Source organism: Orycteropus afer, unplaced genomic scaffold, assembly GCF_000298275.1.
Source record: "Orycteropus afer afer isolate SDZICR_OR568_19922 unplaced genomic scaffold, OryAfe1.0 scaffold00064, whole genome shotgun sequence".
NCBI lineage: Eukaryota > Metazoa > Chordata > Mammalia > Tubulidentata > Orycteropodidae > Orycteropus > Orycteropus afer.
This window is the reverse complement of record NW_006921651.1, coordinates 12,435,457-12,453,814: the sequence shown is the minus strand read 5'-3', so window position 1 is coordinate 12,453,814 and position 18,358 is coordinate 12,435,457. Positions and strand designations below refer to the sequence as shown.

General features: G+C 43.6%; 1 protein-coding gene across 1 annotated transcript in view; it reads right to left on the bottom strand.

The window, feature by feature from the left end:
- Positions 1 to 7,947: 7,947 nt before the first annotated feature.
- The window catches only part of SORBS1 (sorbin and SH3 domain containing 1), a 122,154-nt gene continuing 111,743 nt past the window's right edge, over positions 7,948 to 18,358 (bottom strand). The window contains exons 27-29 of the mRNA XM_042780825.1: positions 14,721 to 14,779; positions 11,398 to 11,510; positions 7,948 to 8,015 (exon numbers count right to left, since the gene is read on the bottom strand). Coding sequence (XP_042636759.1) covers positions 7,948 to 8,015; positions 11,398 to 11,510; positions 14,721 to 14,779 — 240 coding nt within the window. The remainder of the gene's footprint in view (positions 8,016 to 11,397; positions 11,511 to 14,720; positions 14,780 to 18,358) is intronic.

Below are 18,358 nucleotides of genomic sequence, written 5' to 3'. Positions count from 1 at the left end.
CAGGGCCTCTCATGAAGTTGGCCACAGTGTTGGCCAAGGTAGCCACCATCTGAATGTCTGACTGGGCTGAAGGTTCTGCTTCCATGCTCACCCACGTGGCTATTGGCTAGAGGCCTCAGTTCCTTGTTAGTTATTGGCTATAGGCCTTAGTCCCTACCACATGGGCCTCTGCATAAGTGAGTGTCCTCACAACATATCAGCTGGCTCCCCTTTTCCTCCAAGTGAGTGATCCAAGAGCAGTGAGGCAGAAATCACAATGTCATTTATGAACTAGCTGTGGGAGTGACATACTATCACTTCTGCCATATTCATTTGGTCAGACAGACCCACCTTGATAGAATGTGGAAGTAGACTACATAGGGTGTGAATACCAGGAAGTGAGGATCATTGGAGGCCATCTTAGAAGCTTAGCATTAGGGAAATAGCTTAGCCATCGTGCATTTCCTCCCTGGGTCTTGGGAACCACCCTCTGGTAGCATAGTGCCTAAGGCATTTGGCTGCTAATCAGAAGGTTGGTGGTTCAAACCCACCAGCCACTCCTCAGAAGGAAGGTTTGGCAATCTACTTCCGTAGTGATACCACGTCGGAAACCCAAGGAGGGGTCATTATGAGTCAGGTGTGACTCAGCAGCAGTGAGTTTTTTTTTGTCTTTGATAAAAATAAATTAATGTCAGTTTACATAATTTATGCTACTATTTTGAAGACGATTCTTAGCTGCACCTCTCTTTTTTAGATTCATCTCAGTTTGTCAGACCTCAGTTAAAAAGCACATATGCCGGAAGGGGACAGAGAAACTCTTTATTTATTTGCCTCTGATGGTTCCAGAGTATTGGTAACGGAACAGCAGAGTAGTTGTCCTTCAGAGCAGACTTCACAAAGCATCACAAAGTCATCCATAGCTCATTATGGGGTTTTGCATCTATGGGTGCAGCTTAAATGTTCTTGGATACTTTCAGTTGAACCACCTTCTTGGTTAATCCGTTCTGCAAATTACCTGTAGAAAGTACTGACTTCTTTCATTTGTACTAAAAGGCCTCAGCTTATTGTTCCTGAGACAGACTTGATTTCTGCATGCTAAGACTTGGTGAACACACCCAGGTGCCTTTGTGACTTTTAAGACATCTTTGCTCCCTTTCATAAGAGTCCTAGTATTTTTAGCATGTGATACAGTTTTCCCATGTCCCCTTGGTCACACCGGCTCCCTCCTCTGGCTAGATGTCCTCCTCTACTGTGTTCATCTCCAGACTCTGGCAAGTAGTTTCAGCACATGGCCTGCATTCAGCCACAGTGAAGTTTGCATTGGGACAGGACAATAGTGGTACATTTTCCAAAGTTTTCACAATAACTTCTCAAAGTCCAGTTTGCATGATGGACCAATGAGCTGTCTGTCCAGCCCCCTTCCCCATTTCTTATAGCAGCAGCAACCCCCCCCCCACCTTCCTACAACCTTTTCCTTGGGGAACTGCCTCTCCCCCATTTCGTGAGGGTCTGGTGGAACTGCCAATCATACTCTACCCCCTTTGACTAATTCCCTTGATCAGTCCAGGAAAGGGTAAATATCCAAATTGGGCCCGGCAGGGTCTAGAATTATTTTCAAGGAAGCCAGATAGGAAGTTTCTTAGGGTCACCGAGTCGTAATTGACTTTACTGCAGTGGGTTTGTTTTTTTGGTTATTCCACTAGAATTTAGTCTAGAGTCAGAGAGAACTGGAAGAATGAGGCCAAGACTGCCTGAAGCCATATTTCCCATGGCTCCATTCAGTAGTTGAAAATGTAGCCAAACAAGACCATTAGTGCCAAGAATAAGACAAACACAAAGTTTGAGTTCTTAGCTTTACTCCTGCCCGAGGCTAGTTCCAATCCCATTCTTCCCAGTGACAAGAGTCAACAAATGGCCAACAGAGTTAGGTTTCCACCACTTATCATTGAAAGAGTCCTCATACACCTAACTCTTTGGGCTTTAATTACATTGTGAGGGATCTGCTCCCTGACAAGACATAGGTTGAGGGAAAACTGCAGAGGGTGGAGAATGCAGTGGAATCTAGGAGGAGGCCTGCGAGGGGGCTGGTGAGCCAAAGAATAGCATTTCATGGAAGCTGACAATGGAGTAGTTTTAATTGGGTGATGGGGAGGCAGACATTCCAGTGGTCTTGGCTAGAGTATAAATTGGTACAGTACTTTTTGGAAGGCATATCTTTTAAAACATTTTGGCAGTATCTTTTAAGATTTGAAATGTTCCTCCCCTTTTGAGCCAGTAATTCCAGTCAGTGCAGTGCTGTTTGTAGTGGTAAAAAGCTGGCAATAACCTCAAATATTTGCACCATCAATAAGGATTGGTTAAATAAATTATGGAAACATGCCTAAGCTCTGCTAAGAAAAAAAGAAAGAGTAAAAATGTGTGTAAGATTCTGTAAAGCAATTATTTACAGCTGTGTGAATGTTTAGTATGTGCACAGAAGCAAGCTCAGAGGACCATACATCAGAGTAAGCAATGGTTATCACTGTGGGGGAGGATTGTAATTACAGACAACTTTCACTTTCTATGTTTGCACAAGCCAAGAATAATTTGAGAAATTTACTTCAGTCTTGTTTCTGCTTCGGTAAGAAGAGGGTATGTTTCTCTTCTTTCATTATTCAAACTCCAAACCCACTGCCATCCAATCGATTCCAACTCATAGCGACCCCCATGAGTTTCCAAGGCTGTTTATCTTCACAGAAGCAGACTGCCCCATCTTTCTCCCATGTAGCTGCTGGTGAGTTTGAATCAGCGACCTTCTGGTGAGCATCCAAATACTTTAACTACGACACCACCAGAGCTCCTTCATTATTAGCAGAATATATTCCGAGTTCTAGGATCTCTGGCCTCAGGAATTCATTCACTCTTTCACTTATTTGTTTGATAGATGTTTATTGAGTGACTCAGTGCCAACTGTATGTTAGGGACTCTTCTTGGTTCTGGGCATATAATAGCAAAACAAAATCATTACCCTTATGGATTGTGAAAACAAATATATGAATATCAGATGGTAACAAGTGTAATGGAGAAATAACAGAGGAAGTGGGATGGAATGTTGGGGTGTGCGTGGACAGTAAATTCTTCTCTACAGAAGTAGATTGCCCAATTTTCCCTCCGAGAAGTGGCTGGTGGGTTTGAACCACCAGCCTTCTGGTTGGATGGTTAAATACCTTAGGCGCTATGCCACCAGTTGTTGTTATTTGCCATCAAGTCAGACCTGACTCATAGCGACCCCTCCTTGGGTTTCTGAGGCAGTATCACTTTGGAAGTAGTTTGCCCAAACTTCCTTCTGAGGAGTGGCTGGTAGGTTATGCCACCAGAGCTCCCCTTAAGTTCCTATTATATATAAATAAAGTTACTGGTCCGAGAAGGCCTCACTGAGATGATGATTTAAGGCCTAAAGCCACGTGGCTCTTGGGGAAAGGGTCTTCCAGGCACTGGGGCCAGCGAGGCTAAAGATCCTAAAGCTAAAGTGTGCTTGATGAGTTAAAGGGGACTGTGTGGCTGAAGAGCTCAGTGGCTAATTGAACAGCTGGTGGTTCACATGCACCAGCTGCTCCACGGGAGAAAGATTTACAGCCTTGGAAACCCTACAGGGCAGTTCTACTTTGCCCTGTAGATTCACTATGAGTCTGAATCAACTCCTTGACAGTGGGTTTGATTTTTGGGGGGCTTTGGAAGTCAAAAGGTAAGGGAGAGGGTGGGACAGTATGCCTGTGGACTTGTAAGACTCTGAGTGACATGCAAAGCCACTAGAGGGTTTTGGACCAACTTTACAATGATCACCCTGATTGCTGTGTTAAGACTAGATTAGAAGGGGCAAGGGTGGAAGCAGGGAGATCAGTTAGGTTACAGCAATGATCCAGAAGATGGCTTGGATTATGGGGGTAACAGTGGCTGGGGTCTAAATGTATCCTGAAGGGCCAGCTGATGGATTTGCTGATGGATGGGATGGAGAGCGGGAGAAAGGCTTAAAATAGCTCCGGTGACTCAGGCCATAGTACTGAGGTTGTCAGATCTCTTGAAGATAACCCTTTCTAGGTCTGTTTGGGGCTTAAGCCCACTGAAGGGGGCTGCACTGGGTCACCCCCAAAGGGGAGACAGTGCCAACTTGTGCTTTGACTTGAAGGAGATGAGGGGCAGAACCAGGGGAAAAGGGGTGGAAGTTCTGTGAGGCACTGGCCCATGATGCTGGGTGCAAGCCAGCCCCTTCCCATACTGAGGCAAGGTGGTCATGACCGTGGGATGCCAGGGAATGCTGGCTGCCTAGTGCCAAGGCCTTGATACATCTGTTTTTTTTTTTTGGGGGGGGGGGGGGGGGGGTGCATTTTGCCCACTCTAAAAAAAAAAAAAAAAAAAACCAAACTCACTGCCAACCCTAGCAAGAGAAAAATCAGAGCTGGATTGATTTAGAAAGAGTGGGTGCTGTGTCATTTCCTATACCCACGTCTGGTGGGACAAATCAAGACCCACTATGCCTATTTTGTAATGTTTCACTTTTGTTTTTAAAGACATACATGTATGACTTAGGTAACCAGAATAAAATGTATTTTTAGAAAGAATGGTGAGGTGGTCAACAATAATCAATTCAGAGTCACAGAGATTGGTAACTGAGAAGAGAGTAAGGTAGGAAGTGGTATCTTCAAGGGAGTCAGAAGGTAATTGCTAAAGAATGAAAAAAACAGTATCACAAACGAAAGCAGTGAATATAAGCCTCATTTGAGAAGCTTGGGAAAGGAAGGAAACAACGAATATAAAGAACTCACACATGTCACGTAATTTGGAATAAAGTTTATTAAATAATATGTACAGCAAATATAGTAGTAATTCAACACTTCTATTGATCCAATCAATCCACTGCAATAAAGAAAAATGAACAGAAGAAAAATCTGTGTCTGCATAGTACATGCTCTCAGTGTGTAATTTAAATGGCAATACTTTAAATTAATTGGTTATATGTCATGTCATTTATTTTTTTCAGGATATCTTAGCATTTTTTGTAGTAATCTGTTCTAGCAATAGGACTTAATACTACTGCAGATGAAAAAAGGACTCAAAAACAAAAGACTCAACAAAAATTAAACTATAACTGAGATTACAGTTACCTTCTCTCCCAGAAAGAATGACTTAACATTCTAACACTTTACAATGGCTATTTTTGTGCTAAAAACCTGCAGGTGAGTTATTTGGAATTTCTTCATGTAAATAAAAATGCAAAAAACTTCATAACTTCCTCACATCACTTCCACCTCCGTTCAAATTTTGTAAAATTATTTTTCTATACAAGGTAGGTACATGGGCTATACAAAGTTAAATATACATATTTACAGTCCCACTTCGTAAGCATATGATTTTCCTTTTATTGATCCCAGAGAGACTGCAAAAGGTAAGTAGTTTGGAGCTCACCTTTAGCTGGAAGCATGGCTAAGATATCAAAATGGGTTGCCAGGCATGCCGCCAGTTAGTTGCACTTGCTATTAATAAACGTGTATAAACATTTCAGCATAAAAATAGGTATTTTATGTTATTAAATGTTTGAAGACAAAAGAGCAAGTGGAATCCTTTGTTCCTTGTTTTATCATACACAGGAAGCTGAAGTTTGATGCAAATTTTAACATATGATTTTATTAAAGACGGGCGGGTTGGTGAGGCATACTTGGGTTTCTGGATATACAAATGCGTGAGGCTGGCATCATATGCAAATGTGGCTTTACAAATTGGTTTTATCTTCTAGCTGTATTGAAAGAGGTGTTCCAAATTACCTACTTAATCAAGAACCACCCCTTAAGAAACTATTAGATAAGATCATGTTATTAATAGTTTGAATCTAAGAAAGACCAGGAAATACTTTAGCCATTACAAGAGTTATGTTCCAAAATGGGTGAAATGCTGCCGTGCAAAATGCACTTCTACTATATTCCCTCAGAGAGAGAGAGAGAAAGAGAGAGAGAGCCAGAAAAACAGGGCTCTTGGATACCGGAGCAGACCTTCTACAGTAATGGGTGTTATTGTTACTAGGTCCTAAGAAGTATCAAGAAGGCCCTTTCTTTCCAGGAAGCACACCACCGGCACCCCATTAAGTCCACAGCCTTTCCCCTTGGGGTTAAGGTTCTATCTCAGTTAAAAGTAAATATCTCTGGGAAGAGGTGACACACACCTCTTATCAGTCATTTACACTGTAGTATGAATGAGACCATGGTAGTTTCTTTCCTGAGAGCAGGATTTGAAAGAAGGGACAGGAAGAGTGAGGGCACTGTGGCTGATTGATGGGGGTAGGAAGTTGGTGGGTGGCTAAGACGGGGGCAGAAGCTAAGGCAGAGGCACTGAAGATAAACTTTGCTACTTATACAGACTCCTAACTTGGGGACAGCCATCCAGGGGTAATTCTGAGTTCCATGCCAGGAGTTCCTGTACACACCCCTTCCACCCTGAACTGCTTGCTACTCCTGTTTGTGATCTTGGACGTGCAGCTGTGGGGAGAATGAGCGTTTGGAGATACTGGAAACAGTCTGATGCATCTCTAGTCACAAACTCCCCTCAAACAAAGGTTCTCCCAGCATCCTAGCTGCTTAAAGGTGAGCTGAGCTAACAGTGACAGAAATACAATGCTTTCCAGGATCCCTCCAGGGGAAATGTATCACCTCCTCACTCATACCCTTCTTAGCACTTATCACAGTCTCTCTTTATTTCCCTTTTTTCTGCCTGTGTCTGTTTTCCCAATCACCTCTGAGTTCCCAGAGGGCAGAGAACGGGTCATTTCCATCCTTGTCTCCCCAAAGAGTCTAGCAGAGAGACCCTGAACTGGACAAAGCTATGACTGAGCACCCCAGAGCTGGGCAGGGGGCCTTCCTCCTCAGATCTGGCTGCCACAAAGGCCTGACCTCCTGGGTCACCACTGGGAGTGGCAGCAGCACAGCTCCTAGCCTCACAATGGGGCCCTGTACCTTTTGCTCTGAGCAGAAGCGTCATAAGTGTGCATTAGGTTCCTAACGTCAAGTTACCGCATTTCAGGTTGACACGGTAAGTCCCCTCTAAGGCTTGGAGTGTGTCTAGCTCACCTGCATCCCCTGCACCTGGTATCTATCAGTAAGTTATGACAGAACGCTAGTCTTGGTTTTCTGGGAGAACAGGCCTACTAACCCCAAACCCTGCAGCCAAAAACAAGCCAGAAAAGAAAGATTAGAAAGGTGTTCTGTCAAAGGAGGCTGCATTGCCCTGAAGGTGACCATTTATAAAAGCCAGCTATACGGAAAGGAACACACTGCAGAACTACAGGGCTTCTTGACATAATCACTCAGAAATACGAATTGAGCCTATCTGCCTGGCCGCCAGCTCCTCAGCCCTCCGGGGCAAACCATGTGCCCTTTCCTGTCGGAATGCCAGGGGAGCCCAGGGCAATGCCGCACCACCTCAGAATGCATTTCCTATCCTTACGCCTCTGCTATGCATGGGGTCACCAGGAGTTGCGGGCCAACTCTGGGGGATCAGCTGGCTCCTGAAAACAAAGGACCAAGGCTGGGGGAGTTGGTGGGTTCACAGGCTGGGGATCTGCCTGGCTGAAGGTCTCCCCTTTGAGTCGAGGCTGGGGCAGCGTGAGGCATTTCTGGCCTAACTCGTCTCCCAGACTGTGCTCCGGGTCGGATTGCCCAAGAGGCGGAGGGGAGAGGAAGGCTGGAGCAGCTCCAAAAGCAGCTAAGTAAATACGGTTTTGCCTCATTCCATTTTGCTCAGCACACAGTTCAGCCCTGCCTGATACACAGCTCAGACAGGCTTGGGTTAAACACAACACTTCTCTCTGTCCCTCTTTTTTGCTTCTTACTTTATCCACTGCATTAATTATCCTATTGACTCAATGTTTAAAGAAAGAGCCAGCCTGGTTCAGGAACTCTGCTTCGTCCTCCAACAAAAAACAATCTCGGTGGTTTTGTCTTCTTACAGATACAAAGGTTTTACATAATTTCCTGGAAAAGTACCAAACTGCCTTGTCCTTCTTGATGTACCTATTAAAAAAAAAAAAAAAAAAAAACACATAAAATGAGAAAGCCCACTGGTGGGAGTTCAGAGGGAGAGACTTCTGTTCCCGCATCATTTGACAACAACCTCTTAGGTTTATAGATAGGAGCTCTGGTGGCATACTGCCTGAGGCATTTGACTGCTAACCAGAAGGCTGGCAGTTCAAACCCACCAGCCACTCCTTGGAAGGAAGGTTGGGCAATCTACTTCTGTAGTGATACCGCCTCGGAAACTCAAGGAGGGGTCGCTATGAGTTGGGTCTGATTCAAGGGCAGTGAGTTTGGTTTTTGTTTTTAGGCTTGTAGATAGCAGATTGTTTCCAAAGCACTTCCCCTGGGTTATCTCATTTCGGCTGCAGAATAATGCTGAGTGGCAAGCAAGGCAGGCATTTCTAATAGTCCTGTGTTTCAGGTGAGGAAATCCAGAGAGCTTAAGTGACATTTCTGAAATCTTATAGTGGCACAACAGTTAAGTGCTTGGCTGCTAGCTGAAAGGTTAGCAATTTGAACCAATCCAGTGGCACTGCGGTAGAAAGACCTGGCAATCTGCTCCTGTCACGATTGCTGCTGTTGTTGTTATGTACCATCGAGTTGGACTCGACTCATAGCGTCCCTCCTTGGGTTTCTGAGGTGGTATCACCACAAAAGTAGATCGCCCTATCTTCCTTTCGAGGAGTGGCTGGTGGGTTTGAACCGCCAGCCTGCTGGTTAGCAGTCAAGTGCCTTAGGCACTATGCTACCAGAGCTCCTCCTATCAAGATTATAGCCTAGGAAACCCCACAGGGTGGCTCTAGTCCAACACCCTTGGTTGCTATGAGTTGAAATTCACTCAATAACACCTAATAGCAACAACATAGCCTTGTAAATGTCAGAGGCAGGAACTGAACCCAGGTCTTCTGACTCCCAACCCACTGCTTTTTTCAATACTTCTCATTTTGGGACGAATTATTGCACACTTGTCCAATACAACAAGATACCTGAGATTTATAATTTCTAAACTGCAGGATTTCTGAAAGTCCACTGGCTATGACTCAGTTCCTCTCAGAAGCCTGTGCTTAAGTCCCTAATAGACTCTGGCTTTGCTACTGACCTCGTCAGGGCTTCCGGACCAGGAGTAGGGAGCCCAGGCTGCTCCACCCCGGACCTGCTAAGTTCCTAATCTAGATCCTTCCCCTGGGAATCTCTCTCTAAAGCTCAGGTGGCAGATACATGCTGGGTCATCACTCCCTTCTTCCTGGCAGACATCACAACCCACTTTGTTTGGACTATGTCAAAGCTAAAGACACCTAAAACATCCAGTGGAACCCCTATCTATTTACTGGAGAAGGGAAAGTAGGTTGGAGAGAACTGCAATGGCAAGGAATCGCCTGTGCTCCTATGACTGTTAGCACCTTTCCCTATGGATAAGGAAGTACTCTGTGGGCTACTTCATTCACAGTCCGGCTGACTATGATCAGTTGCTGTCAAGTGGATTCCCACTCATGGTGACCCCATGGGCTACAGAGCAGAACTCCACGCCACAATGTCTGCAATGGCTGTGACCTTTCAGAAGGAGAGCACCAGGCCTTTCTTCTGAGGCACCTCTGGGGAGATTCGAACCACCAATCTTCTGGTGAGCATCTGAACGCTTAATGCTCTGTGCCACCCAGGGACTAGAGTCTGACTACTGGGCTACTTTTTGAAGTGGTGGAGGAATGTGAGGAAGACACTCTCAAGGTATTTCCTTTACCCAGCTGCCTGGTATACCTCCATTAGAGAATTGAGACTCTCCCCCATCCCCTGCAAGCACTTGTAAAAAATGCAAATACCCCTGGAAGACTTTAGTAGCTAAAATATACCACAGTTGTGCTATCTAATATGGTAGCCCCAATATGGTTAATGAGCACCTGAACTGAAACATGGCTGGTCTGAATTGAGACATGATACACACACACACATACACACACACACATATATGAGCTCTGGTAGTGTAATGCCTAAGGCATTTGATTGCTAACCAGAAGGCTGGCAGTTGGCTGGAAGTTCAAACCCACCAGCCACTCCTCAGAAGGAAGGTTGGGCAATCTACTTCTGCAGTGATACTGCCTCTGAAACCCAAGGAGGGGTTGCTATGAGTTGGGTCCAACTTGACGGTACATAACAACATAATTGTAAAATGCCCATCGGATTTTGAAGACTTATACGCGAAGAATGTGAAGCCTGTCACTGATAATTTGTTATATCGATTACAAAATCAAAAGATAGTATTTTGAATATATTGAGTTTAATATAGTATACTGTTAAAATTAATTTTACCTGTCTCTCTTCACTTTTTCAATATGGCTTCTAGAAAATTTTAAGTTTTGCATGTGACTTGCTTTATGTTTCTATGGCCTATGCTGCACTAGAATGTCACTGCTCCAGTCTGATTTTCTTCTAAGCAGACTGGCTCAAGGCTTTCTAAGAAGCTGGTGGGGACAAGCCAACTCTTTCTGGCATCTCTTATGCTGAGGCCTTGCTGTACTCCCCAACTGGCCTGACATTCCTTCTCCTTTACAAAGCTTTTCCAGAGAGATCAGGGAAGAACTGGTCTTCGGAAAGAAGATAAAGGTAAAGCCATCCATAGAAGGAAAAAGGGAGGCAAAGAGTAAGTCAGTGGCTCCCAACACTGTATTCATACCTGGCCAGAAAGAATATAGACCTGGGGAGAGAGAAACCTGAGTTTAAATCCTGACCCCACCATTTACTCTCTGGGTGACCTGGGGTTAGTTACTTAGCCTCTTTGGGCCTCAGTTTCTGAATCTGTTAAGGAAGATCATTCTTATCTTACAGGGCTGTTTGCTGAGAAGAATTTGGTAAGAAAGCATATTCAGTACAGCATTCAGTTTGTAATAGAATCTAAACAAATGTTGGCCTTTTTCTTCCCTTTCCAATAAATGTGAAACTTTTGTTTCAATCAAATTAGTTGCTTTGATTAAAGTTACCAGAAACCAGGAGTAAGTGAGGTCTTTGAAATCTCTACACATGTCTGAGCTTCATGGCACAGATCCAGGCCCACACAAAATTTTGTGTTGTTTCCTGAGACTTTTAAAAAACAAATTTTCCATGCACAGAATGGACATATGCACATTAGAAATGTGAACTGAAACCTCACTCATGAATTGGGTAACTACCCTTCTGTGCAGCAGGTGCTGGCAGAGTTGGGTGTTGGATTCAACACGAGTACCGTCTACGGTGCCTTAAGGGCAGACAGAGCCAGAGTGGCACGTCTTTCTCAACTGTGGTTTATGAATTGCGAAGGCTCTTCCGGTGCAGAGAATGTTGCGTTTTGCATGGCTCATTACTCCCGGCCATTCCTTAAGCACACAACCGGGAGGAAGAGGTTACTTACCAACAAACCACCCATCGTCACATTTTTCCATGACATCAACGATATCTCCATCTCGGAGTTCCAACTCATCATCATTCTGTGGTATATAGCTATATAATGCTTGGTAGCTAAATCTAAAAATGAGAAAAGTGAATATTAACTGACTCAAACACTGACAGGATTAAATAATATGTTTTTAAAACCTATTTCAATTAAATCAACATTTAGTGTTTCCTACTTATCAGTAGGGATAAAGGTATTTTATTATGTATTTCTCTGATAACTTAGCATTGGGGGAGATGCATTTAACATATATCAAGAAAGACAGGAATGGGAAACTTCTGTTAGTCTTGATTAATCCTCTTATTTAATGTTATTTGGTTACCACACCTAAGTGTTTTTGTCCAGATGCCTGCATTCCTTAAAGTTAACCAAGGCTTTTTCTTAACCAAGAGTAATTATAGAGATTATTAAGAATAATGAGAAATTACTTAGGTCTGGAGACATTAATAAGATCAAATTAAATAATATTTATTTTTATGTCCTCTGGTCATATACACACTGGAGAACATTAGGCAATTAAATATGTAACAACTAAATGTAACTAATTTCTATACAATATATGAGGGAGCTCTGGTAGCATAGTGGCTAAAGCACTTGACTGCTAACCAGAAGGCTGGCGGTTCAAACCCACCAGCCACTCCTCAGAAGGAAGATGAGGCAATCTACTTCCATAGTGATACTGCCTTGGAAACCCAAGGAGGGGTCACTATAAGTGGGGTCCGACTCGATGGCACGTAACAACAACAACAACATACCATGTATGTAAAAGGTATAAAAAGTAGGTTTTTCTCCTAATACTATGTATATATGGGTGTGTGTGTATGTATGTGTTATAAAAAGTAGTTTCCAATTGCCTCACTGATTTGCAAAACCACATTGCGTTTCTTTACATCCCTAAACACATTGGATTAATTGCTTTTAAATGTGGATGTTATTTTTCTTTAACTCCTAAAAGAAGGCTTTTTGCTGTTTTTTAAATCTCAGTTATGTTCAAGGGTAAGATCTTCATTTCTTTGCTAGTTGGTCTAATGCAGTTCAGTTTGTGGTGTTCTGTCTATCCTAGCAGTTGTCACTGGTGAAGTTTGACAACTGTGTTGGCATCAAAAAAAGCTTTGTGTGTTTCCATTTATTCTTTCAACCAATAGGTAAGGAGCACCTACTGATGCACTGATTTCACAATTCTATTCACTCACTATTTGCAACACAACAGTAGCAAATTATACTTTGTAAATAAACTGATCATCTATTTCCAGTAGACTTCAGTGGATTCCAATGTATGGGCAAGGAGAGAGACTGCAAACGGGAAGGTGTCAGTACCCAGAAACCAGAGCTTCATTCTGCTCTGCTAAAGTTAAAGGGATGATTTAACTTTACATATTTATCCCAATGTATTGGTCCTCCAGTGGTTGGATCTGCCTGCTACAAGGAAGGTATCTAATGAGAAATTAACAAATGCAGATAGATTTCTAGGTGGCATATGAATGCATTTCTTGCCCCTTTAATGTGTCTGTATTACCTGCTGTCTCCTACCCAAGTTGGATTCTTATGGCTGGCTTGTCATTGCGTGTCCTTGCCAACGACCTAGAATGCTTGGTCCCCTTAACTCCTACCATCACTGCTTTGCTGGCCTTGACTTTTCTGTTCCCATTCTGAGATAGTGGAGATGGGCTGGAGAAGGTTCCATGACTTTGCTGCTAGGGTCCACTAACTGGCTGTCATTTTGGGTGGGCCTCAAGTTGTCCCTGCCTCCACTCCCCACCAGTCCTGGCACCCCCGTCTCAGCAGAGCACTCTTCACCCCGTCCCCACTCCCTGAGATGAAACTCGCAGCAGGCAGTGCCTTCATCCTCCTGCCTCCACATTTCTATTTCTGTGCCTTCACCTTCTCTCCTGTTTCTGAACCCAGTCCCTGGAAGGGTCTCTTCTCCTGGCCACATTGGATCCCTTCCCAGGGTTCTTCCCTTTGTTTCTTTCCTTCTCTCTTGCACCTTTTGACTTCGTAAGTTCTTTTTCCTCTGGCACAAATGTGCATAAATCTCTCCATCCTAAAAATACCGCCCCCCCTCCTACTCACCATCAGTTCCTCATCAACCCTTTCTAACATAGCTTTGGCCTCCACCTCTCCACCAGTGTTGCTGTCTCTGAGGTCACTCATGATTTCCCAGTTGCCAGGCAGGTGCCTGGTGCACATTTTCACCTTCTCTCCTTCTTGGCTTCTCTAAGTAGGTGGCCAGCTGACCAAACGCAGCTTCTCTGCTCTGTTATGACTCTCTCATACCTTTTTTTTTTTTTAAATCTCTTGCAGTTCCTTCTTAGTCTCCTTTACTGGTGACTCCTTTGTTGTCTGAAAAGTTGGTTCCCCAAGAATCTAGCCTGAGCTTTTTTCTCCCTGTTCTTTACCTCAATCTCCTTGGTAATCTTATATACTTCCATGGTTTCAAAATGTCCACTCGGTCCTAGCTCAGGCCCTCATTAATACTTAGCTAGATCTCCTAACACGTGTCTTTCCCCCACCCCATCTCTGAGATCCACTCTCTACTGTGTTGCCAGTTATCTCCTCAAAACAAAATACGATCAATATGTTCCTTGTGTCAGAATCTTTCAGTGGCTCCCTAGTGCCTGCAGAATAGAATCCAAACTTACTCAAGAACATTCTAGATTCTACAGTCTGGTCCCCACCTTCCTCTTGACCATGTTCATGTGTAACATTCCCTCCATGAACTGCAGTCACACAGGCCTTCTTGCAGTTCTCACATACTACCTACTCCATGCCTTTACATGGGTAGTCCAGCTGGCTGGGAAGATCTTAACCTCCCTGTTCTAGCTCTCAAAATCCAATTTGCTTTTCAGTGCTCGGTCCAAGTATCCTTTTCCCTATACCTGGAACATAGGAAGTATCCAATAATTCTTTTTGTTTTCTTAATGAATGAATTAATGAGTCAACCCTGTTCATTCATCTCCAGTCAGAATTAAATGCCCCTTCTTCTATACTCCCACAACACTGGGCTTGAAACCAGTCAGCACAGCTCTTATCGGCCCTTCTAGAGCAATTAATTCTTTATCTCTCTCTCTCCCAATAGCCCGTGACCTCCTCTATTCACCTGCCATCTGCTTTCACACTGGCTGATGGGAAATATGACCTTAACTAGAGATCCTCAGAGAATCTGAGAGTGATTAGCTCATTCCCCCAAATGGCTGCTCTTGTATTCAGCCAACGACCTGCTTTCTAAGGCCAACAGCCCACCAAGAATGTGAGCAGGGCAGTTTGTGCAGGGTACTTACAAATCTTGTGAGGTCTGACGCCTGTCTGGGGTGACTCTTCGGTGCTGGGCTTGAGGTTGCTGAGAAATGATTAAAGATGATTTATTGTCAAAAGGGGACACCTTGTGATGAAAGTCAAGGGGATGAGAAACAGTGCTGCAGTAATGAACAGATTTTTCGGCAATGTTTATGATCTCATTGCAAACTGCTTCCTGTGAGGTGGCCCCAAGATATCCAGAAACCCCCATAAAACAGTCAACAAGGGGACAAAAAGAAAAAAAGAAAGAAAGGAAGAGATGTAACATTCCAGACGAAGTACATAAGTCCAGGGAAACAACAGAGTTGAAGATCCAGGTTAAATATATATATATATTCCAGTAGTGGAGTGCAGGAAGGATCCAGGCGTAAGCATGGAAAAACAGGTAAGATACAGAAGAATTTGGGATTTAGTACGAAACTAAATAAATAAATAAAAGGCAGCAGCATAAAAGCCTGTAATTAGTGAGTAACTGTTATAAATGGAATAATTTCAGAATAGAAATGCAAGTATTTCTCCCCAATCATGCACTAATGGATCGATTTAATCCCATATGGAGGCAGAGAGGAAATACTGTCTTTAAATTCCTCTGCTTTATTATTATTATTCTTTTTTCTGGGGGTGGGTATCCTAACATCTCTTTCAACTACAGTAGCCATATTAACTCTTTTAACTAGTGGCTTTGTGAGTTAACCAGGCATTACTCTAGTCTAGACTCGAGTAGTCAGTAAGGATTCTCTTTAGAAAAAGCTACAGTCTTATTCAACAGGCATCTTACCACATAGCTCTTTTCAGATTCTGTGAGATCAGGTCCTGCTCTCAATGAATGATGAGAAGGCTGTGATCACCAAGCAAATTATAAGGGAGACATTTTAGCAGATGTCACATTGGAAAGGATTAAAAATAAAAAAGCGTGTGCAAATAAACGTACCACACCATCACACTCAGATGATACTGGATACCCGTGGCCTGTGGCCACTGAGTTTCCACAACACAGTGGGTGCACGGAAGAAAATGCAAATGGACAAAGTTAGCAGCAAGCATCCAGGCAGTGAAATGAGAAATTGGAAATGTGGCTACAATGAGTGAGAATGAACACAGGGTCCCCAGACTGGCAGGAGAGAGACACAAAGAGCTGTCTTAAGAAACATTTATGTCCCTTCATGAGCCACATACATCGGTCCCCTCACTCTGAGCTAGCAAACATCTGTGGAGGTGGTGCCATATCAGACGCCAGTCTGTTATTTCATTGATGGGGGCTCCTCTGGCAGCAAGGGCTCATAAAACTACTAGGTCTGCATTACTTCAGTCCTTACACCATAGAAAAAGAAAACACCACCTTTGAAAAGCTCCTTGGTCGTATCTGAAGTGCCAGACAAGGCCTTCCCCTGGAAACATCTGCACATGGCTCACTCCAACTTGGGAGATGAGTTCAGACATCTCATAGGGCAGATATTTCTGCTTCTAGAGATAGGACTATGTGTCCTGACACAGCTGTAGAAATGAAACCAGTACTCTTCATCATCAGCCCAGGTACTTACCACATGCTGCTATGGAAACACGGGTGCACCCGTGGCCAAGCAGATGCACCTTTTAAGCAGGAGCTCTGATGGCGTAGTGCCTAAGGCATCTGACTGCTAACTAGAAGGCTGGCAGTTCAAACCCACGAGCCACTCCTCGGAAGAAAGACTAGGCAATCTACGTCCATAGTGATACCGTCTTGGAAACCCAGTGAGGGGTCGCTATGAGTTGGGTCTGACTCAATGGCAGTGAGTTTGGTTTTTCCGTTGTTGAGCTAGGGCTTAAAGGGAAGAGGGTTTGGAATCATTTTCCTTAGAGAGGATTCAATTGCAAACTCTAGGACTAGGAAGTCTCCTTAGATGAACATTTGAAGGGCCACCTCAGAGAAACCCACCAGGTAATGTGCCATGATTGCAATAAGCCAAAACAACTCCACGGCCTTCTAGAAGGGGACTCTGAGATCTTTGTATGTGACCCACTTGTTTCACAGAGAGGCCCAGAAAAGGTGAGGGCCTTCCCTCTTGTCCTAAGACCATTTCCTACCTTACAAAGTGTACATACTGACATTATCCTCAGTGAGCCCCACATAAACCCTGGTGACAGGCAGGACAGGGTTCATTACCCCATTTTTCAAATACCCAAGAAATTCCCCGATGCTGCTGGTGCACAGCAAGGCTGTAGAAGATCTCAATTGTCCTACCCTGAGACTCTCTGTCTACTACGTGCCAAGATAGATCTGGGTCGCAGCTCCTGTAAACAAAAGTTCTCATATAAACCAAATGATTTCCACACTCCAGCTGCTGGCCTCATGACCTCAGGTAAATGCAGTTCAAAGACAGAAGGCAGACAATCTCTTGACGTGATCTCTATGACACACAGAAGCCCCTAGTGCCCTTTAATCAACTGGATCCCAAAGGAGTGATTAGAATCCATCCAGTAAGCATCTGGTGTTGGAAAGAGGTTTGATGAACCAAACAGAAGGAAGGGCCTGATATTTTACTATCCTTTTATTTTGTAAAGCACATCTCACTACTTCATCACCTACCTCATTCTTGTCATCATCTGACTTTTGTACTAACCTTTTGATCTGAGAAGGGCAAATAGGAAATTTTAAGGCTCAGAGAAGTTTGAAGGCTATGCAAGGTCACGAGGTCACTGAGGGGAGAGCTGAGCCTCCCACTGTCTAACCACCATACTACCGCCTGCTTGGGTCATGATGGGAAAGCTGGTGCTACTGTGGGAGCAACGCCCAGCTTCTGCCACTTCTGAAAACTGGAACTATAACCTCTTTCTTGAACAACTTTTATTCCCAGTGCTCAAAGACATTTCCTATGTAAAAGGTATGGTGTGCAATAATAGATACCATCCAGTCATTAACTCAAGGGACCACCATACTGCAAGGGATACTGACTGCCCAGCTAGAACCTTCATTGGTCTCAAGGCCATTTCCAAAGCAGAGAATGATCATCATCATAGCCTTTACATCTGGATACTACAAACTCCACCCCATCCCTGAGAGGAAGGGATGACTTGGGTCCTTGCTTAATGTTTGTGGGATGAATGAAGGAAGAAGGCAAGATAAACATTTACCCTATTAGTTAAGATTCCATTTCTCCCTATCTGAAATGCATTCCTTAGATTTAAATGAAATATGTAGCTGAAATATCAGCCAGCTTTTTGTGGGGGATAGTAGGGGTGTGTGTGGCATGTGGCAGACCCTCAGTGGAGATGGAAACCCCTAATATCAGTCACAAGGAATAGCCCTTCACTTTGAAGGCTGTTAAGTCTCAGATTTTTTTTTTCTCTCTAGGCTTCCCTGACCCCACTTTTTAACCACTACACAGTTTTATATAGCTCTTCCTCTGAACCTACACTGTCCAATATGGTCTCACACAAATCCCACACGTGGCTCTTGAGTGCCTGAGCTATGGCAGTATGAATTGAAGTGCTGTGAAGCTTATAAACACACAGTACAAAATAATGTAAAATATCTCATTACTATTTTTTATATTGATTTTATGTTGAAATGATACTATTTTAGCTATATTATTAAACATTATTAAGTTATTATTCAAATTAATAAACTCACTGCCATCAAGTC